At 41.4% G+C, this 23462-nt stretch overlaps 1 protein-coding gene across 17 annotated transcripts in view; it reads left to right on the plus strand.

Annotated features, from left to right (window-relative positions):
• The window catches only part of TSNARE1 (t-SNARE domain containing 1), a 553318-nt gene that overhangs the window by 276844 nt on the left and 253012 nt on the right, over positions 1 to 23462 (plus strand). For 16 of the 17 annotated variants that reach the window (XM_075415477.1, XM_075415474.1, XM_075415475.1 and 13 more), the window contains one exon: positions 7192 to 7359. In XM_075415477.1, the coding sequence (XP_075271592.1) occupies positions 7192 to 7359 (168 nt within the window). The remainder of the gene's footprint in view (positions 1 to 7191; positions 7360 to 23462) is intronic. The other variant, XM_075415485.1, reaches the window with a different exon arrangement.

Raw genomic sequence — 23462 nt, forward strand, 5'->3', positions numbered from 1 at the left:
CACCCTGAGTACAGTAAGATCGACTCTGAACTAGAGCAGCCCTAGGTGATGAGGTCAGGATTACTCAGAATGAATTTGGTGAAGTAATAAAGTCTTGAAGGAAAAATAAAGAAGAAGAAAACAGTAGGAGGTATGAACTATGTACTCTGTTACTAAGTCTCTTCTAGTTCCAGGAAACTAAATGGATTTTCTTACTCTTCATGACTACAGACGCTCAAATGATTAAATTTATAAATGCTGAAAAGGGAACTAGCAAAATAGCTTCTGCTATTACATTTTTCCTAAAACTAGTAATTTCTTGCAGGTGCCATGGCAGAAAGCTGGTAGAAATGGTGATTTTCTTGCTCAATTTCAGGTTCACATCATTCAAAAGTAAACAGCTTGATCAAGAGTGAAGACAGTAACACATGAGAGGTTCTAGTTAATTTAAATAAAAATGCACTTCAGCCCTTTCCTTTATGCTAATTTCCTCATGCTGTTTTTTCTCATGCTACATTGGTGAAGAGTAATCAAATTTACATAATTTGAAGAAAATGCTGAACACATTTCTGTATTTGACCATGTTAGTGGTGCATGCAGGAAGGACTGAGAATATCCTGCTTAAAAGTTGTCCTTGTTACGGTAGTTTTAAACGTGCCCAACGTCTGAGCGAAAGGGAAAAGTGAGCAATGGTTAATTTGTGATTGCATTTCTTCCCCTGTTGTTGTTGTTGTTGTCATCTCATAAAATGACAGAGCTCAGATTACCAATCACTGCTGCGATCTTCTGTGTGAAAGATAATGCAAAGCTGTAATATCACTATTTCACTCCTCTAAAAGATTTAGAAGTCCCAGGCTGCTTGTTCTGTGCCTGCCTGAGGCCTTTCTACCTGTAATTGCTTTGGGCTTTTGCTTGGCGAGATACAGCTCTAAATCTCATTGAGTCCGCAAGGTTAGTTGTTTTGGAAGGAAGGTTTGAGGAAGATCATCTAATCTGATTTATCTGTCTTCTTAACCTAGCTGTACATCGTAGACAGGCAGGCCAAACTGGCTGCTCCGTGCCATTTTTGTCCTGGACCACTTGCAGTGCCAACGTGTTATTAAGAATGTGTCAGGCGCAGGCAAGCAGCATAACTACAGCAGTATTCTGCACAGTGGCCCTCCATGTAAAGTATTTTATTGATCTTTAATGCAGGCACTCCGGCCTCATTATTCTACATGCAATAAAACATGAATCTCTAAGCCTGGATGCTAGTGAGAATAGGATATCCTCATAAAGCGTAGCCTGGCTGTTTATATGTCTATACATACTATAAAGCAAGAGATAAGCACCTCTTCATTTGCATTTTGTGTGAAAGCCAGAGCCAAAATGTTACCCAAGGAGATGCGATAGTTTGCAGGAGGTGTGGGAGTTGTGTTGATTACTGCTTGAGCTGTCCATATCCCTGCTAGAGGTACAGAAGGCTTCTGGAGACTGGAGAATACAGAGCAACGTTCCTTGGTTTACTACTAGAGTCATGTAAGACCTCTATAAATACTCTTATTTTCATGGTTGCAAAAGATTTCCTTGGAACAATCTGTGGCATGTAGTGCAAAATTAGCTCATGTGAGTGCGACTTCTTTTTTACCTGCACTCCTGTAAACTTTGAGGTAATGATGAATTTGTGGATTGTGCTGTGGATATCAAAGGCAGTCCCAAGCATCTTACATCCAACTGATGATGAAGGCAGCTCCAAATGCTTGGAATGTGCATGTGAGTGGAGAAATAGTCAGAAAAGAGGGATCTTGTTTTCCATCTTGTTCTCCAGAATTAGGTTTTCAGTCCAGTTCGGAGACCCACCACCTCACTTTGATGGTACCAACAGTTCTGTCATATCCATCCTAAGATCCTCCGGTAGTATCCTCTTCCCATGTTTTCACACACAGTCAGAAATGATACCCTCCTCTCCAGGACACAACTCCCGGTTGAAGTTGAAGTGGATGGAGAAGGTGAGAAATGAGTTCACGATGTCTAATTTCAGGCACTGAGCTCAATTAAGTCTCCTTTTCAACTGTTTTCACACCAAAGTTGGAGGTAGAAGTGTGTACATGTTTTCCTCAGCCCTTCATCTTCCTGTCCCTCTGGTGTGTCATTCATTTGGTGGACACCATCTGTAAATCCAGCTCCAATAAATCTTAATTATTTAAATCAACTTTTACACATTTTTTTTTTTTTTTTTTGAGAGACTATGAGAGGACCATATCCTTGCAGCTGACATTGGGCACCTTAATTAACTGATTAGCTGCTGACCTGAGCTGGAGGGAGTGTATGTATGTGTCTCCTTCTTTCTCTCTTAGAATTTTTCTCTATATCTTCAGTTTTTGATGAGGGGTGGAAAAGAAATTTTCCTTTGAAATCACTACACATTTCACTCGCAGTAAAAGCCATTTCTCATCCGTCTCCAGTCAACACTTTTTGTCCTTAATTTCTGATAAGGGAACAACCTTTTAATGAGCAATTAGAAATGGCATTGTTAAATTTGGAGATGTAAAAGTGAGCTACAGGACTGAGAAGGTACCAGCACACATCTTACTGCTACAAGAGATTCATTAACCCTCGGAAGATGAATCATGAAGGCTGGGTGATGTTATATTATGTGGGGTTCGTGTTACATTTCTCCCTCTGGGTGGAATACAGACCGTATGGGAACTAGAAGAGAGGTCATTTCAATCTCTTACTTGGTGATTTTATGTGACATGGGTTGTAAAACTTGTGATACTACTGTGTACAAGAAGAAATTGTGTGTGTTAATGCTCCTTTTCTGTCCCTGCTAATACACAAATGGGGAGTGAGGCAGGCACAGGGCTGGGAGGGGGTCATCTCTGGAGGGGGCTCAGACATGCAACTTCTGATGCAAAGATTTTACTGCTAGTAAAGTACAGATACTGGCAGAAACTGTCACTATCCAGATAAAACTTTTTTTTTTTCCTTTTCTCTATCACCAGCTGCATATAGCATCTCCCCTTTGGTAGAATAAATCTGATTAAAAAATGTAGTTGTAAGCAGCAACGATTTTATCATAGCGAAAAGATTTTATCCAACAGAAAAAATGTTGTGCCTGGGCATAATTTTTCAGATATGATGAATAGCAGCATAGTATGACCTTAGTCCTAAGAATTTAGTTTTAGAAGAACTACTAAGCATATCAGATACACTCAGCTTTTTCTCTTCTATCTTTTTTTTCACAGGCAGATTTTTGGTTTATACATACATCTTGACAAAAAGCTGCCACAGGCAAATTTCAACAAAAGAACAGCTTCAAACACATCCAATTAACAATTTATGAAAGGAAATTCAACAGAAAATTACACAGAGATTCATAGGGCATAAAATTTGGCACTAAATCAAATTTAATGCAGAAATGCCTGTGTAGGGAGTTATGACCCCTTCCAGTGCACTGTCAAAAGGAACTTTATCTATGGAGACTCCGTAAGTACCCTCCATCATATCCTTTTTTTCCTGTAAATAAAATATTCTGTCAGACACAGCAATGAGCACAATTCAAAATGGAACAAAAACCACTGATAAACCAAGCTATCCGCAGTTTTCAGTCAGAAGTATTAAAAGTCATTAGACTTTTCAGTGGTGCCCAGTGACAGGACAAGGGGCAATGGGCACAAACTGAGGTACAAACTGAGGCACAGGAAGTTCCATCTGAACATGAGGAAGAACTTCTTCCCTCTGAGGGTGACGGAGCACTGGAACAGGCTGCCCAGGGAGGTGGTGGAGTCTCCTTCTCTGGAGATATTCAAGACCCGCCCGGACAAGGTCCTGTGCAGCCTGCTGTAGGTGACCCTGCTTTGGCAGGGGGGTTGGACTAGATGACCCACAGAGGTCCCTTCCAACCCCTACTATTCTGTGATTCTGTGATTCTGTGATTATTCACTCTTCTGAATCCAGGTTTTTTTCACTTCATCGCAGAAATGAGGGGCACTGTACCATCAACAAACACAAAATCACTTTTAATTTGTTAGCACAGCCAGCCGCCATACACACCCCAATAGCAGGTCATGGTGACTATATTTAAAGTTACTATGGAGTCATTTTTATGTCAGGAAGGAAATTTCACCCCCCCTGCATCCCATTATTTCCCGATTCACTCACTCATTCAGCAGCCATAGTGGAATTTTCTCAAAAGATGTTAAGGATACAAACTCATTAATTGCCTTCAGCAGCTCTGAAATTAACTTAAGCCACTACTTTGTTGAGAGAAAAACATCTGTGTCTAGACCATTAGCTATTTAAGCACATGAATAGCCGTCTTTTGTAAGCGATGACTGAGCAGCGTCACTTGCATTGCACTGTCTGGATTATTTGAGGAGGGCGTGTTATTTACAGCTATCAGGACCAACAAGTGGGGGTGACTAACAGAGTTGACACAGGCCAAGATCAAGCATATTTATTAGTGGTATTACATGGACTAATACAATTTGAAGAGCTGATTGCTGTATTGCTGGGTCTGCTGTTAGTCCTGACACATCAGAACAGAACAGGAAACTTCTGATGACTTGTAAATTTGTTTTCTTCCAGTGAAACAAATATCTGCATAGGAAAGCATGGCTTTAGGTGTATATTCATGTGCTTTTAGGTCCGCGACATAACATCCTTGCTGTGACCCTAGTACAAGAATTTCATTAGATCACTGTTTTCCTGCGTCTTCAGAGGTCAGACACTTGGGCCCTTCCAGCCTACTTGGCGTTGTGCTGTACAACTGCCTCTGCGTGTCCTAGTTAGCCCACTGGCAAAAATGAGAGGACACCTCTGTCACTAGAAGTGGAGTATTAGAATACCCAAGGGTTTTTTTTTCTTGAGTCAATTAATATATGTTTTTGGCAGTGAAACACTCTACCAGATAAGTTAGTGTCCACGGCATGTGATAATTAGTGAATAAAACACCCCCAGAGTATCTTAATCCTATTAAAATGTGTCTTTTAAAGTGTAATTGAATTTTTAACCTAATTTTAGAAGATGATTTCCTTCCTGTAACACATCCTTTCTCTGTGGATAACACATCCCTGGCAAGCGGAAGGTGAAACAAACTACGACATTAATGTCAAAGACCTTTATCTTCTGTTTATATATTTGAAAGGCACCTGACTGTTTACTGCAAATTTTTCTGTATGCCTCTACTTTTTCCATCTCCCCACTTCCTTCATTATATTGTATAATTTTCTTTGTCTACAACTAGATGATGGTGATAATAATAATGAGTTAATTTCGTAAGGCACAGTTTAGATTTAGGCAAACGCAAAAACTTTTTAGTTTCTAAATGCAGAAATTATACACTTTTTAAAGAATTGATAGGACAAGGAGTAATGGCTCTAAACTAAGGGAAAGTAGATTTAGACTAGATATAAGGAAGACATTTTTGACGATGTGGATGGTGAAACACTGGAACAGATTGCTCAGAGAAGTAGTGGAGGCCCCATTCCTGGAAACATTCAAGGCCAGGTTGGACGGGGCTCTGAGTAACCTGGTCTAGTTGAAGATGTCCCTGCTCACAGCAGGGGGGGTGGGGTAGATGACCTCTAAAGGTCCCTTCCAACCCGAAGTATTCTATGATTCTACAATTCTATGATTCTATGATTCTATGAATTAAAGAAGAGTTAACAAGTTAAATAAGAGTTTCCAGATGCCTGATATTCAAAATCTACCAAGCTAGTGTGTCTAAATGTGATTGTAAGAGTTAAATATCACCTGATTTCTCTATGCCTCCTTCACAGTTCTTCTGAGGCAGATCTCTGAGCAAACAAGTAAGAAGTAAAATGCATTATAAGTGATTTTTTTTCCCTCATTCCCCTGTTTCCCTCATGCATGCTTAGTTAAGTTTCTTGATCTTGCTGTGGTGATTTGACATTGTTTCCACTACAAATTCTTCTTGGGTCCTCACAGTTCTTCCAGTTCTCCAGTCCTATGGTGCCCTTCCAGCAAGCTGCCTGAGGGCCTTGCTTTCTAGTCACTCTGTGGGGATTCAGGACATTTAACATCTCTGAAAACATAGCCAAAGCAAGAGAGCAAGAGCCTTTAGTTCTCAGACACAACTTGTTGAAAAGCCCCATGTCTGTGCTTTAACAAAGTCTAGACTCAGTGGACTGAACAACCTCCTAAATGCTTGTTTTCTCCTGTAGCTTTCAGGGACTTTGGGGACATTCAGGTCAAGAATGTGTTGTAGAGACTGCCATTTCTTCTTTCAACTTCAGAGCATCAGAAGCAGTTTTTTTTTTTTTTTTATTGAAACTTTTGGTTAGGAGTTAAAGCTCAGATCAAGGCCAGTTTAAAGGACCATGCGCATTTTTTGAAGTTAAATACTCATGCAGTTGTAGGATTGGAGTCTTCAGCAGTGCCTGTTAGTTTAAGACTTGAGCTCAGCCTCTTGATTCTCCATACCAACCTTGTGTCGGTTTGTTCTCTGAGTCCAGTCTGGACTGAACTTAACATCTCTATAGGCACAGAAGCTAAAGACTAGGAGGAGGAGAAGTCTTTGTTAAACCTCTGCCCCTGCCTGCAGTGTAGATGAGCCGGATCATGAACAGACTCTTTCAATTTGGATCTGAACTCAAGCACAGCTCTGAAAGGCAGTATGAACATCCAGCTACCTAGAAAAAGGTATCTGATGTGTCAGCAAAATCAAGTCAACACTATAGAGCGAACACCATGCAGCAGGGAGTGGCTGAAACTGATGACTATGCAGTCACATTGCTATAGTGCTTGTCCCTTTTTTTAGCTGTATTTAGTTTATCTCATAAATAGATGAGATGGCATCCTTTGTTATGCTGAGTGTTGCAAGTTGGAACATAAAGTCTTCAAGGCAAATGAATAGGCTTTCTGTGTGTCTGAGAAAGTATCTAATTCCAGAAAAATTTTCAGCAAAATCAACAAGGTAAATGTGTCATTTTTCAGATACATGTAAGTGTTTTGTTCTGTCAGAACTGTTGGAAAACAGAAGCTGGTTGTTGGAACTCAAATGTGGCCCAGGAGATCGGGCTTCAGGTCTCAACACTTTCAACAACAATACTTGATACCTTTCCTCTCATCTAACTTACTCTTCACTTCACCTTTTTGACACTGTTTATGAGTTCTATTATTTTAATATTTTCTTTTCCCATAAGAAGACTATGTAAAACTGAACAATATTGACACTTCCTTTGCTTTCTTTCCATTCTCCCATCTCAGCAGAGCCCAAGGACTCCCTTCTCTGACTTACCTGATGACGAGAAGATCTTTAATGAGGGAGATGGCATGTGGCAGAACCAGAATCAGGATCAAGCCTTGCTCTCAGAAATCACAGAAGAGGATCTGGAGGCCATCCGTCAGCGGGAAGAGGCCATTCAGAAGATAGAGGTCAGTAACCTTCTCTCGCCATGGGCCTGTGAGCTGGAAGTGCAGATTCCTTGTGTTGTGCATTGCTCAACAGGATGAAGGAAATGGTGATTTACATGGCTGCCTGTACAGCATCACTAACCATGTGAGAGATTATCAGGTGTTTCCAAAAAAGGAAATCAGTGGCAGGATGAATAATTAGAAACCGTATGACTTGCAATGAAAATGACAAGAATTAATTAATTAATGTTCAAGGGCTAATGTTTCTTTTTTTTCAGTGGGTCTTGCATAACAGAGTTTGTAGTGAGGTAGTTTAACTGAGCTTGGTTCTGCAGCAAAAAAACTTTCTTTGTGCATGCAAACTTGAAACTGAAGTTTTTGACAGACAGAAAATATTCAGCTTTACAATTAGATAGAATAATAGGTAAATGAAAGGAAATAACTTGTTAACTTTTTCAAATCAGTATTTTTGCTTTATCAAAGTATTTGGATGTTCTTAATGTAGTTAAAAGAACACATACTATTTTTATTCCCCTTTTTTTAAGAAGTGCTATAAATAAAATATGGAAACAAGGAACAAAAAGAGGTCTGAAGAAGTTACACATCCCACATTCTTTATTTTGTATTTCTCTTTTTTTCACAGTCCTAAACTCAAGATGAACCAAAAAAAGAGGGCTTCAGAATAATCAGAACATTTAATTAAGGACTACACTTTTTGCTTTAATTGGATTCAGCTAATTTTATCAGAATAGATTTTGGTTGCAGTGTAGCAGGAATTGTGATTGAGTTAACAGTTCAAAAAGGGGTCAAACGTTCCTGCTGTAGACTGGTGTTTTGAGGCTTTGACCTCTGTTTGCAAACAGTGATAGCTACATACAATTCGACATTATAAGTAAGAAATTTTGATATTTTTACAGTAATAAGTTGAGGTTAGTGTATGTCTAAGATCTGTTATGGTTTGCAGAGGAGATGTGATTGAACTTTGTGGACTTTCATGCATTACTATGGATGAAGTTGTTAAAGAATATTCTCACACTGAATATCCTCGGTTGTGAATTGTCCTTTCATACTTGAGGAATGTCTTTGCATCCACCAGGACAAACTCTAGGGAACTTTGTTACAAGAAAATCCATGTTTTGGGATGTTCCTGTGCTTTGATGTTCAAGAAGGATGGTAGCAAAGGTATTTCTGAAGTGGTGTGGTGGACAAAAAGGATATTGTTGTGATCCTTTTGTTTGAAATAGAGTCACTGCCTCTTCCTTTTCTTCTTTATGTTGCCCTGTCTACTCCCCAGAAAAAAAACCAACACATTTAGTTATTGCCCATTAGGCACTGGAGAATGACAAACTCCAAGACAGCCTCAAGCACATCAACTTGGAAAATAAAGAGGTGTAGTCATGTCTCTTTGAAAGATCCTTACTTTGGTGGTTAAATTCCATTTCTGTGCTGTAAGTTGGCATCGCTGCATGGGGCCACATTGGACAACATGGCCCTGGTGAGGTTCTTAGTGTGAGTTAAGGGAATCCAGTCCTAGCCCTACATAACTTTTAAATAAATGCAACATTCATGTGTTGGGAAGGTTGTGTATCTATTGATTTGGTAAATCCTGTATACCCTTCTGCTTAATATGAGTTTACCTCTGAATAACTTATCCAACTGCATTCAACTTATGCAGTTAAAGGCTGTTGCTCAGCCTCTTGCTTCCTAAGAATGTGTGCTTTTTTTTTACCTGTTATTTCCCTATGTCCATCACATAATCATAGAATATTTTGGGTTGGAAGGGACCTTTCGAGGTCATCAAGTCCAACTCCCCTGCAGTGAGCGGGGACATCCTCAACTAGACCAGGTTGCTCAGAGCCCCATCCAACCTGGCCTTGAATGTCTCCAGGAATGGGGCCTCCACTACTTCTCTGGGCAACCCACTCCAGAGTTTCACCATTCTCATCGTAAAAAATTTCTTCCTCAAATCTAGTCTGAATCTCCCCTCTTTTACTTTAAAACCATTACCCCTTGTTCTATGACAACAAGTACTGCTAAAAAGTCTGTCCCCATCTTTCTCATAAGCCCCGTTCAAGCACTGGAAGGCTGCAATAAGGTATCCCCGCAGTCTTCCCTTCTCTAGGCTAAACAGCCCCAACTCTCTCAGCTTTTCCTCATAGCAGAGGTGTTTCATCCCTCTGATTCTTTTTGTGGCCTCCTCTGCACCCACTCGAACAGCTCCATGTCTTTCCTGTGCTGGGGGCTCTAGAGCTGGATGCAGTAATCCAGGTGGGATCTCACCAGAGACGAGTAAAGGGGCAGAATCCCCTCCCTTGACCTGCTGCCCACCATCATAGCTACATTCATTTTCTTTTGCAATCCGAGATCCGTGTTCATCGTGTAAGGAGGACTGCATTCCACAAGCATTATTTCAGATGTTGCTTAAACATTTCTCCTCAGGAGGAAAACATTTAGAACAAACAGTATTCTATTTTACATCTCTTTTGAAAGAAATATAATGAAAATGAAATGGATTTTTGGACTGTGTCGTACCTCTCCCCAGCTGTGTTTGGATAAGCAGATGGTGCTTTTAAATCATTTTCACTGTGTTTTGTTTTTCTGTTTGTTGACCCACATGAACATCTTTCTTGTGAAAGGACTAGTCATGCACATTAAAACTTCCCTGATTTCATCAGAAGTTGTGGTTACACGAGGAAGGGAGTCACATTCACACTCACTGAGCTCATAATCACGGTTATTTTTTCAATATGTGTTCAAAATCAGTAAGTAGCCAAGAAGGTTAAAAGGACTCTTTATTCCTGACTGTCAAACACAGGTAATAACTAAATTTGTTGCCAAACTGATGCACAGGATTTATTCTCTTCTGCTCTTTGGGGATCAGAATGAAGAACAGAGCTATGCAAAACATACCTTATGCAAGTAGATTGGTCTTCCTGGGATTTTTACTTTTCTGCATATCTAGCACCAGAAACATATGGATCTGAAGCAGCACAGAAGAGGTCACAGAGCATTGATAGAACATCATATCTTATGGGCCACATTGATTAGTACACAAGTTTGGAGAAACTCTTGGCGCTGGTACCAGTAATGGGCTTATTTTTAAGAGACGTTGAATTTGACCTTTTTGCAAGAACAGATATAAAACCTTTTTCATTGCTAAAGAAATGAGGAAATAAATTCTGTTCCTGTCTTGTGTCCTGAAAAACAGATATAAAATTGTGCCAATAACAGACAACTTCTTAATGTTCCAATGACTCTTTTGCACTTGTGTGTTTTCCACATCTCCAGAATCTCTTCAGAGGTTCAGGTTAACAGGACATTGTTCTCAGTCATGAACATCCCTTGAGGCACTTTTCAGCGCTCACAGTTTCCACCTAGAAAGATAACAGCCGTGTCAAAAGTTCAGCTGGCTCTTCATTTTATTTAAATGTGCTTCTTTTGCTATTGCTCGCAGATTAAAAATAAAGAAGTCTGCAAGGAAGATGTCTCGCCAAAACCTTACATTTTGGATAAAGATCTTTATTGCTTGGAAATGTCAAAATCTGGTAGGACACAGCAGCCTTGACACAAGTGTTATTTCTTAAAATATTGCTTTGAACTGTTATATAAAACCTATTTTAACTTGAACTGTATTGGCAGTGAATAATAGATGCCATAACAACTTTATATATAGCACTGTAAAATGTGCCATCAGAAATACATGAGCTGAACTGTAATGTGCATTGTCAGTGCTCAGTGCTGGCACAAGTTCTGTCATAGCAAATATATATAATTTATCATCCCGTGTCTTTCATTGGCACCCATGGTCATAAGAAGAACAGAAGGAGGTAAAACTTTGAGAACAAATGGATAACAAATGGATAACTGAATGGAGAACTTCAGAATTGCATCTGGTGACTGGAAGGACCTATAAAAAAAGATGCTAAATGCCATATTTATTCAGAAAGCCTCCAGTGATCCTCGCTATACAGAGAGCTTCCCAAGAAAGCAAGATGAGATGAAATCCTCTTAGACCCCACAAACATTCCCTTGGAGTCACCACCAGGTCATCTCACCTCCTCCACAACTCTCTTTCCTTTCTTGTAGTGGTCTTTCGTCCCACTCCTGTGCTTGCTGGGCTGCTAACACAGCAGTGGGCATTATCCTACCATGAGGAGTTGAGAATAGCCCTTTTTTTCTCTATCCCCACAGGAGGAACAGCAGCAGTAAGAGCTCAGTCCATGGAGGTAGGCAGCTTCTCATTTTGTCAGCTACTAAACTTGACATTACCAGTCCTGAAAACCAGCAGGTGCCAATCAGTTTATATGGATAATAGTAGTTACCAAATTACTTTGCAGTCAGGAAGTCAGTGATTCAGACAAAATGAATAGAAGGTAAGTCTAGCTGAAAAACAGTTTAATGATTAATCACTACTGACTGGACAGACGTTGCATACTGGAGACCATCAGTTGCAGATGCCTGTACAGCCATGGAGAGTCCCGCAGTGGAGGGGTGTTAGGAAAGCATTTGCAGAAATTAGTTTTGTTGTCAACTCTGCCATCAACTCCTTATGTACCCTGGGCACTGATCATACTGATCTTAACTCACTCACCTATAAAAAGAGGCTGAAAGCATCATCCTATGTCTCAGAGGGAATTGGGAGAATAAATTGTTTATCGTGGTCCTTCCTCATTTTGGACAGGAGACACAGTAAATAACAAGAAGGATCCCCCTACTCCCTGGGGTATTTCCACAGGTTTCCGTTTCTTTCTTTTTGTATTTAATGCAGAACTCAAGCATGAACTTGGCTGATGTGAGAAGGTGGACAATTTTCTCCAGTAGTATATAGTAGTCAGAGCAGGAGAGCCGATGCTGCCTGGTGGTACTTTGCTAACTCTTCCAAGTGAGTATATGGTGAGAACACCTCTGTCCAGTTTCTAATCATCAGTTGAGGATACTCTGAAGAAAGCAAAATAAACCAACAGAGTTTCATTTTAGATGATGCTTCTCTTGGCTAAAGAGAAGGAGAGTTGGATAGGCTGTGGAAGCAAGTGTAAAGGAAATGCTTTTATTTTTAGGAAAGGTTGTCCTTTCTGGGTCAGCGTTGAGAAACGTTGGTGTTCATTCCCTATCTGTTTTGAAGAGAAGTGAGAGATGCCAGCCTCCATGCCTGTCAATCAAGCATTTGTAAGCAGACAGAAAATGAAATGCAATAAAAATAAAACATAAAAAGCCCCACAGAGTCAGTCAGAGTGTGTTTGTTAGTTCAAACATGTTCCTCGTTCACTCATTACTATGTATCATTTCTTGCTGAGGGGTATTTTCAGTAAAATCTCTAACTGATGCTAGCAGTGTAGAAGGTTTGATGCAAACTATTTTATATCTTTCATCAGCTTCACTTGTCCAGGGGTTTGACTTACGAGGGCTCTACCTGCCTCTTCACAGAGATTTTTAGACATCGAGTAGTGTATAAATAACACGATATCATGACAACCACCATATGTGAATGATGTGGTGCTGCGTGAGTGTCAAACAGTGCTCAAATGCACTCTTTTCATGGCACTCTTTTCATTAGGCTCCACCAGCCTAATTATCATGAGCAGCAGAGCTGCCTGTGAGGTTGACACGGCCAAACCTGGGACTCAGTATTGAGTTATTCCCTAAAGAATTGGCTGGATTATTTTGGCCAGTTTAATTTAAAATTACCTGAGCTGTGGGACTGCCACCATTTATTTCAGGAGACTGTTTCATGGTCCAGCAGACTTCAGTGTTGATGAAATGCTTCCCTCTGTTCTTGTGAAAGATCCCTTTCTTATTCTCGGCTCTTTACACCTAGTGAAACTCTACCGTATCCTGCAAATAATTCTTTTTAGCCTTTGTCTTCTAAACTGCTCAAATACTAACAGTTGTCCTCCTCTTCACAAGTGAGTCTCCCTTGCTTTTCAATCATTTCAGTGCTATGTTCTCAATTATTTCCCATTTGTTAGTTCCTTTCTCCTACAGCAGCAGACTGTACATAGTATCTTGGTGTTGTAACAAAGCTGAACAGAAGAAATGTGTAAAAAACCCCATGAATCCAATTCAGACGTTACAAGTGCTGATGGAAAAATTTCTAGATAAATTCTACACTAGTAAATTAAACACTACCAAAGACACTAGAACGGACTCATTACACTCCTATATTGCTAGAGCATATCTTGGCACACTTTTGACCCAGATTAGCTAGTGCTTACTCAAATATTGACACATTTTGAGGGTTAGCATGTTCTCCATAAGCAGTTTAGATGCAGCCACCATGTTCAGAGGGTAAGAGGACTTAATGATGTGGATGCAATGAAGTGCATACCTGCAGTTCCAGTACTTGAGAAGAGGCATCTTCCATGTCCTTGTACAGCTACAGACCTATTGATCTGATGATTTGATCACAAAAATTTCCTTTGGTCTTCACTGACATTTAGGGAAGAGGAGAAGTAAGGTGAATTAAGGGTAAATTCTGTGGGAAACTGTGCAAGCCTGAGGGCAAAATAAGGGAGATGTGAAGATAACAGCTGGCATCTTTGAAAACATGGAGAAGCCTTAGCAAGTATTGAGAACAAAAAGCAGCCTATCCCAGCAGACTCTTGCAGTGACCGTTTTCATTGCATATTGATTTGCCCGTGCCTCCCCTCTCTTGTCCCCTTGTGGCCTCTACAACTTATGCATTGCTACAACCTACAATTACTTGCCTTCACATCAAAATCCTTCACAGGCAATCTCCACATCTTTAACGTGTTGCCTTCAAACTGTCAGTGCAGTGCCAGTCAGCACTGAAAAGTTTTATTAATTCGAGTTTCAGAGGGTCTGCCCTGAATAGGCCCATGCTTTTTTTGTATTTTCAGTGTCATTTTGACTCAGTCCCTGTTTCATTCCAAATAATGGTCTCTCAAGAATCCTCACTGAACATGTGCTAGTTAACTTCCAGGCTTGTTTTTGGAGCAAGTCTGCTTAAGGTATGTCTATTCAAATGTTTTGGCTTCTATGAGAAAGACAGTTTTAGAATCATAGAATAGAATCATAGAATAATTTATGTTGGAAAAGACCCGTAAGATCATCAAGTCCAACCATTAATCTAACACTGCCAAATCCACCACTAAACCATGTCCCTAAGCATCTTTTAACTACTTCCAGGGAAGGTGACTCAACCACATCCCTGGGAAGCCTGTTACAGTGCTTGATAACCTTTTCAGTGAAGAAATTTTCCCTCCCCTGGCACAACTTGAAGCTGTTTCCTCTCGTCCTATCACTTGTTACTTGGGAATAAAGACTGACACTCACCTTGCTACGATCTCCTTTCAGGTACTTGTAGACAGTGATAAGGTCTCCCCTCAGCCTCCTCTTCTCCAGACTAAACAACCCCAGTTCCTTTAGCCATTCCTCATACGACTTGTGCTCCAGACCCTTCACCAGCTTTGTTCCCCTTCTCTGGACACACTTCAGCAACTCAATGTCTTTCTTGTAGTGAGAGGCCCAAAAAATGAACACAGGATTCGAGGTGGAGCCTCACCAGTGCCGAATACAGAGGGATGATCACTTCCCTACTCCTGTAGGGCCACACTATTTCTAGGCCAACGGCATCCAGGCTTGTATCAGGAATAGTGTGACCAGCAGGAGTACGGAAGTGATCGTGCCAGTGTACTTGGCACTGGTGAGGCCGCACCTTTAGTACTGCATTCAGTTTTGAGCCCCTCACTACAAGAAGGACACTGAGGGGCTGCAGCATGTCCAGAGAAGGGTAACAAGGCTGGTGAAGTGTATAGGGCACAAGTCTTATGAGGAGCAGCTGAAGGAACTGGGGCTATTTAGTGTGGAGAAGAAGACCCTGAAGGGAGACATTATTGCTCTCTACAACTACCTGAAAGGAGGTTGTAGTGAGGCAGATGTTGGTCTCTTCTCCCAGGTAACTAGCAATAGGATGAGAGGCAATGGCCTCAAGTTGCATCAGGGGAGGTTTAGATTGGATATTAGGAAAAATTTCTTTCCTGAAAGAGTGGTCAGACTTTGGAACAGGCTGCCGAGGGAAGTGGTGGAGTCCACATCCCTGGAGGTGTTCAAAAAACGTGTAGATATGGTACATCAGGACATGATTTAGCAAGCATGGTGGTTTTGAGTTGACGATTGGTCTTCATGATGTTAGAGGTCTTTTCCAGTCTTAATGATTCTATGATTCTATGTGAGCCAGGATGCTGTTGTCCTTCTTGGCCACCTGGGCACACTCCCTGGCTCACACATCAGTGGGAGCCACGCAGTTGTGCTCACATATTGTGTTTTTGTTCACTTCTCAGAGCACCCTCAGAGCTGCAAATTAAATTCGTATGTGATGAAACTCCTCTAAAAGATGTACTGCAAGTGTCCATCTCATGGACTTTGACCAGTAATAGACATTCAGTCCATAGGAACAGGCTGGAGCTAGTGTGACATAAAACTTCACAGATACTTTGGATGTTGGGTCCCCAGCACAAACTGTTTTTCACTGTACATCTGCACCTGCTGCTCTGCAATACCTGCCAGTGCAGGTACAGACTTAATTCTTTCCAGAGCAACTCAGAGATAATCTGTTCCTTGGTGTTCTGCAGAAAGCCAAGTGTGATTACATAGTACCTTAAGTTTGGCTTTTTGTATCCAGAACAGTTCCTTATTCTGCGTGAAAGTGCCATATGCTTTTTTTGTCATGTTCTAGAGCCCGGAACATCATCATGCTTGAGGATTTTCACTGTCATGCTAGAAGAAAATTGCTCCAACAAACAAGTCTCACAAGTCTCTCATGGTACCTACCACTTTGCACAGAGAAAACAAATATAGCAACCTGGTCTAGTGGAAGATGTCCCTGCTCATGGCAGGGGGGTTGGAACCAGATGATCTTTAAGGTCCCTTCCAACACTTACCATTCTATGAGTCTATGATTCTATGATTTCAGGGCTGAAGGGGCATCACATGAGACCCAGAGAAGTTGAAAGTGAAGTGCTCTGCAGTGTGGGCATAACTAGTCAGATCTGCTATCCTCACACAGTCTGGTGTTCAACCAATCTGTATCAGATGTCTGAGGAGTCAGGATCCTTTCGTTGCTGCAGCCCACAGAGTACGAGAACTCAGTAGCAACCTGGACAACAGTATAGATGGTAGTTATATACTAAAATAGCAAACACAAAAATCACATGCACCCACAGAGAGTACTTGCTGTATTTCCTTCTCTTTCTGTTTCCACTGTTTATTAAATGTTACTGTTATATCGGTATACATCCATCTGGCCCATAAATCTAATACATCCAGACACAGAGGCAAGAGATGAAATACCACCGGGTAATACATTGTGAAAATTCTCTCATCTCCTTTCTACTCACACATCATTTTTGCTAGGTCTACTCACAAAATTCCAAACTTTTGCTTATTGGCTGGCTACAATTGTGTTTCTTCCTCTCCTTACAGAAATTATTAGAGCTTGTAGATTTTTGCAATCATTTCATCAGGGATATGTGTACAACCTAGGACCTCACTTTGCAAGACAGAGAGGATTCAGGAATACTATGTCTCATGTCTAACCTTATGACGATACTGTGCATAATGAAATGCTTTTAACAAAATTGAAGAGGTTTCCACTGTGTGCTAGAGATAATTTTCCTTTTCTGACTTAGATTCCCAGTGCCTTATCCAAAGACTGTTAGTGTCAGGGTCTTGCCCTAAACTCTTTTCTCCATGCACTTTTCCTTTCATTGAGTTTGCATGAAGAGGCTAGTAATGAAAGCCTTGATTCAGCAAACCACTTACGCAGGTCTTAAGAGCATTGTTGAATAGGGATGGACTTTAGCATCCACTAGAAGTGAAGTGTTTCCTCTGCAGAAGGAGAAAATATGGCTGACACATACAATATTTGCTAATAATCCAAATTTTAGGAAGACACATCTGCATATATATATCTCCATAGAAACTGAGCACAGTTAAAGACTCATATATTGCCTGTCAACGTACCTTGATAAGGTAGAGAGCTGCAGAGAGATCTCTAGTGCTTGTGATGAAATACTGTTTACCTTCTGCAAATCTTCTCACTTAAATGTTAGTATTTTCTTTGTTAAAAGGATGTGCTACTTTCCTCCTCCATTTACTGCACTTTTGCCTGTTTTTTTTGTTGCCAGGTAATGACTGTCTCAATAAAGGTAATATCTTGCTCCTACTTCTGTTAGCCCAGACAGTACAAACATCCTATGCCTCATTGATGCAGTTATTTCTGAAGATGTGCTGTGCTGCCCCAAAGGGGAATTACCACTCTCACCTATTACTTAGATTAGAGCAGTTCAGTCTCTAGTTCTCTGCTACTAATTAATAACAATGTAGATCAATAGCCCATCAATCACCCAAGATCCCTTAGCAATCCTTTCAAGAGCTGGTACTGCAGCTTTGACTTCTTGCCTTCCTGGACTAAGCGCCATGCTTTCTTTTTTGTTGTTTTTGGTAGGGAAATCTGTTTTTAGCAGCAGCACATTGCTCCAGATTATCTAATGGTATAGTAAGAAGAGAATTTCCTCATTTCCTGATGGTGTCTTTTAGAATCATAAATCATAGAATCATAGAACCACATAGAATCGTTTGGATTGAAAGGGAAGTTTAAAGGTCATCTAGTCCAACACCACCCTGAAATGAGCAGGGACATCTTCCACTAGACCAAGTTTCTCAGAGCCCCGTCCGACCCGGCTTTGAATGTTTCCAGGGATGGGGCATCTACCACCTCTCTAGGCAACCTGTTCCAGTGTTTCACCACCCTCATCATAAAAAAAAAATTCTTCCCTAAATCTAGTCTGAATCTCCCCTCTTTTACTTTAAAACCATTACCTCTTGTTCTATCACAACAAACACTGCTAAGAAGTCTGTCCCCATCTTTCTTATAAGCCCCGTTCAAGCACTGAAAGGCTGCAATAAGGTCTCTGTGGAGCCTTCTCCTCTCCAGGCTGAACAGCCCCAACACTCTCAGCCTTTCTTCACAGGAGAGGTGTTCCAGCCCTTGGATCATTTTTGTGGCCTCCTCTGGACCCACTCCAACTGGTCCATGTCCTTCATGTGCTGGGGACTCCAGAGCTGGATGCAGTACTCGAGGTGGGGTCTCACCAGAGTGGAGTAGAGGGGCAGAATCCCCTCCCTCGACCTGCTGGCCGCGCTTCTTCAGAATAAGCCCAGGATACAGCTGGCCTTCTAGGCTGCAAGCACACATTGTCGGCTCGTGTCCAGCTTTTCATCCCTGATATCCTTCTCCACAGGGCTGTTCTCAAGCCCTTCATCCCCCAGCCTCTATTGATACTGGGACTTACCCTGCAGTATCTTGAGGGTTTCACTAATATCTGTAAGACTGCTTAACTCAGAAAAGACGAAAGAAGTCTTATAGAAATGTAGAGTGATACTTGCTTACCAACCAGTTATTATTCCCTCCATCTGGATTGGGGAATATTCTGATCTTCTTTTATAGCCTTACGTCATGAACAGAGAAAATCTCATGCAGCAAAGCACTGGAGCATCCCGTCAAGACCTTGCTTGTTAGAGAGGGAGTCATCCCTCCCTGTACAGCTCAGGAGAGAGGAGTGTGAACCGAGCATATAAAAAAGACCCTATAGAGCTAAGAAGGGAAGAGATCATTGAGAAGGTGACTGAAATCTATATTTCACAGCAACATATTTCATGTTCCCTCCTATTCACCAAGAGGTGCCTGGTTCTTCATAAATTAACCTTGACAGTAATATTCTCACTTATCCTCACAGAAATTAGACTGAAATTCGGAGACAATGGTAGCAGTATTAACAGCGGATGTAAAATTTTAGAGGCTGATGTCAAAGACAGTATCAGTTTTTGCTCCCTGCACCATGAAGGCTCGTCTTCATCAGGTATTCTTTAATACTTTCAGTTGCTCCTTTATAAAAGACGACGTTATAGAACTGTATTTCCCCACCTCCATGTTCACAATCTATCTATGCAGTGTGTCTCTTCTGGTTGTCGTGTCCTTCACTGCACTGAAGTATTCTGTTCTCCTTTCAATTAAGGCTACTAGACAGTACACTTGAGACAGAAGGACTGTTATGACTCACCTACATGTTATGGAGAAATGCAAATTTTAATATAAATATTTTAATGTCTTTTTTCCAATGGAGATTTTTAGCTAGACCCCTGACCAATCTGGACTGACCTCAAAGTTGGTCCTGCTGTGAGTGAGAATCTAGACTAGGGCTCTCCTGTGGCCCCTTCAAACCTGGATTATCCTGTGATCTTGTGATCCCATTATCTCTCCATCTCCTCTGACTGCACCACTGAGGGCTACCAAAAGTTCATGTGTTAACCTTGCTTCAATCTAAAGCAAAGACAACTCTATTTCCCTGCCTGTGTGACGTCCCAAGTCATTCTCACCCTCCCTCCTCTTCTGTTTATTGCCACTGCAGACGGGTTCATGCTCCTCTTCCCCTTTCACACCACATTTGTCATTTGTTTGGGAGAATAGTTGGGATATTACAATGTCAGCATCCTTTTCTTCGTCAGATGGATGGGTAGAAGTCAGCAAAGGCTGCTGTGCAGGACATATTGTCCATGCCTATGTCTGCACTTCCCTGGAAGAGTAGTCCTCTGAGATGTCCCTGTGCCCAGTGGGTCTGTGTCCCATCAATGAGACTACTCTGTGGACATCCCGTGGGCAATGTGTCCGTATGCTCTGGCTGGTCCTGGGGCCTGCACTGATGTGTTTGCTAGGAGTGTGGATAACAACACTGATCTTATGAGTAGCCGTTAGAGTTGCATTTTTCTAGTCATGGAAACAGAGTTGTCTGATCTCTAGATTATTGAAGAAATATCTGAAAGTGTGGCTGATAATGGTCAGAAAGGCTTAGGTCATAGTGACACTGTTTGATTTGGGCCTGACTACTTTATATAGTCCCTCTGACTCTGCTAAGTGGTGTGCTAGCTTTGTGGAATTATCACCTCGCACCCATATCTGTGCACATATGCAATGAGGACAATACCTCTGCTCTGTGTGTAGGTTGGCATATCGCACACTGGGTAAATGATCCCGCTTTGGGGAAAACATGGCTGTGGCGAGAAAATGGTGGGTGCCCCTTGGTGGCATTCACCAGACCAGATGCAGGTGTCTTAAGAGTAGGTATTTCTGCATACACTGTTGCTTAGAGTGTTTTTATAGTCACGGAAGGGAAATAGAGATTTGGGGTGAACAGAAACAGGGTTAGATTAGGCTCTGGGAATGTCCTGAATGCAAGACCAGAAGTTCATTTTTTGTAAGATGAAGTTTGTTGGTTGTGGATCTCTGTGTACTTTCAAAGGACACTGAAATACTCTGCCACATAATCCTGCTTTCCTTAAGTGTTATGTGTATTCTTTTCATTTTTGCCTCTCTTGCCAACTCAGTTGTAATGGGACTCTGCCTCTTATGCAACATTCTCCTCCATGCTCCTGCAAGCATCTCTTGTGAGTCCTTCACAGACCAGCAGGAACTTGTTATATCTGTTCCCTCAGCTGATACAAAATCATACTCCACACATCAAGCTCATCAGAAGTCCTGTAGCCATTAGCAGCATGAGTCCTTACTCGCTAAGGAGAGAGAGATGTTAACCAAGATTCAGCAGACTGCTAGTATGGTGCGATCGCTACTGAACTTACTGGACTGTCCCAAATAGATGCATCTTTTCTGAGCATCTCTTCAAGCACTTTTTTTCCTGAGCACTATCGCTTTTTGAGGAATAGATCCCAACAGAGTATGTTGGAATCATTGCTTTCCTACCATGTTTGTTAATGTATTAGTCAAACAGAGAAAAGAAGCAAAGAACGGATAACATAAAAGTTGCCTGAGAAGCCTGAGTAAGTCGAGGCCCCACAAAAAGATTTCTAGTGCTTAGTAGAGTGTTGCTAGTCTCATAAAACTTGTAGAAACACGTAGTTTAGTCTGAAATGTTAAACCTCAAACACCGAAACACAATAGTTTTTATATATTCCTTTCCTTTCTGGAAACGTAGTGACCATACAAGCACCTGGGTTGATGCAGTGTCCTTCCCGTTTGTATTTCCAATACATATTGGAAGTTCATTATGAGCGAGGGAGGGGACTATTTTCACAACCATTGTCATGTTTTCAGCAGAAATCAGATCTGTCTTCTTCAGCAGGAAGTGGAATGTAGATGTTGTGGGGTCAGCCATGTAGTTGTTTTATTTAGGAAGCGAACTGGAAACTAATGCATAAAAACATTCATTTGCTCATGTAGACATCAAAAAACTTGATTTTTGAAAGTTTGCCTCTTGCTGGTATGAGGAATAAAGTTGAATTATCTTCTAATTTAAGGGGGAGGGGTTGCTGTTGAAGGATGGGAGATGCAAAGGCTTTGGGTGAAAGATAAAACCGTGTCCAGCTGGCTTTTTGCAGTGTTACTCTCAATATCATCTACTGATCTGCCAGGGACCAAAAGGACTTTTCTGCATCACTACAAGCATTCTTGTGAACATCTAAGACTTCCTTCTTTCCAAGTACCTGCAGCAGGCAGTGCAACTACAGCAGTAAACATCTGCTTACCTTTAACTCTGCCTTTGGTGCTGGTGATTTTTGGAGCAAAAGTCCCTGAGTCCTGTCTTTCCTCGCCAGTTCCTTCCCATGCAGTGCACGAGGGATGAAAGCTGCTGCATATTTCTTACCATGTTCCTATCCCCATTTCACAGCTGGAGAAACTGAGACTCTACGGATTGTTTCTCTGCCAGTGGAGCTCCACAGAAATGTAAATGCCTTGTCTAAGACCTGGGAAAGATTTAGTATCAGTGCCAGGATTAAAACGCTGCTTGTTCTATACTTCTGCACCAAATTCCCTTCAGAGCGTGCTGTGATGAGAGATCCAAATACAAGATCTGGCGTATTTAGCTTTTAATTTTTCTCCCCTTACTTGAATTTCTAGGCAGATGGAACGTAATCCTGTTCACAAAACACAGTGTCATCTATCCAGCTTGGATGAAGCTGAAGGAAAATGCTAATCATCATTTATAACTGAAAGCAGATCTCCCCTACGGGGGGAGCTTGCTGTGCTTCAAGTTTCACCCATGATATCATGACTTTATCAAGAGAAGCTAAATAACATCCCGTCTCTCTAAGGGCACATAGCAGATTGCACTGTCATAGAGAGAGATAACTTCTTACCCTCTGAAAAAATCTTGAGATATGAAGATGAGGCTGTAGGAGGGAGGGCAGGGAGGAAAAGAGCTACTCCAACACTTGTACACATAAAACACATCTGGGGAAAAACCTACAGGAGTGTCAGCTATGTCGGTCAGCATGCTGTTGAGCTCTTAAAAGATGAGTCTCAGTGCCGTGGGACTGACAGACAGATGTCCCTGGGGAATGCAGGTAGAGTGCTCAGTGCTCAGTGCTGGAGACTTCAGTTAGCATATGCTGATTTTATGAATGATAGTTTGCTGCTGGCTGCATTCACAGAAGGGGTCTGTGTTCAAAGCACTCATACGTACAGAAGTATTTTGCTCTTGTCAAGCTTCTCAGCACCCACCTTTCTCCCCTGGAAATGACGGGAGCCCAGACATCTGGCAATGATGAGGAGGAACAACTTTAAATCTCACACAGTGCTGAGAGCTGTTGCACTCTCTTTAGGAAGAAGACTGCTATTTTCTCCTGTAAAAAAAGATCCCTCATCCTAAATGTGTGAGACAAGTTTTTGAGAATAACAGTTGCTGTCTCTTTGCCTAGCTGCTTTTGGGGATTGGCCACAAATTCAGAGATTATGAGGAATTATGAATCTTTTCAGCTTCTTTGTCCTCTGTGCTGACCAGGTTTCTGGTGAACCCAAGTGCCTTTGGAAAGCTTCGGTTTTTCAGGCATGAAATTAATTTGGTGTCTCGGTCTCAGCCAAGAAATTGTCTGTACCTGGTCATTGCAGTAGAAGGGGGTTGCACAAAGCAACACATGTGCTCTCTTCATTGCCCAAAACATACACAACAACTGCTCCTGGAGAGTCTCTGTCCCTGTGATTTTCAGAGATTTGGGTCTTTCTCAATAATACTCTGACGAGAGCAGAAGTGTCTTATTATTCTTGGTATTTTTTGCATGGTGTGGGGACAGTGGGGAGTGATATTGCAGGGAGG

Source organism: Opisthocomus hoazin, chromosome 3 (genome assembly GCF_030867145.1).
Source record: "Opisthocomus hoazin isolate bOpiHoa1 chromosome 3, bOpiHoa1.hap1, whole genome shotgun sequence".
Classification (NCBI taxonomy): Eukaryota; Metazoa; Chordata; class Aves; order Opisthocomiformes; family Opisthocomidae; genus Opisthocomus; species Opisthocomus hoazin.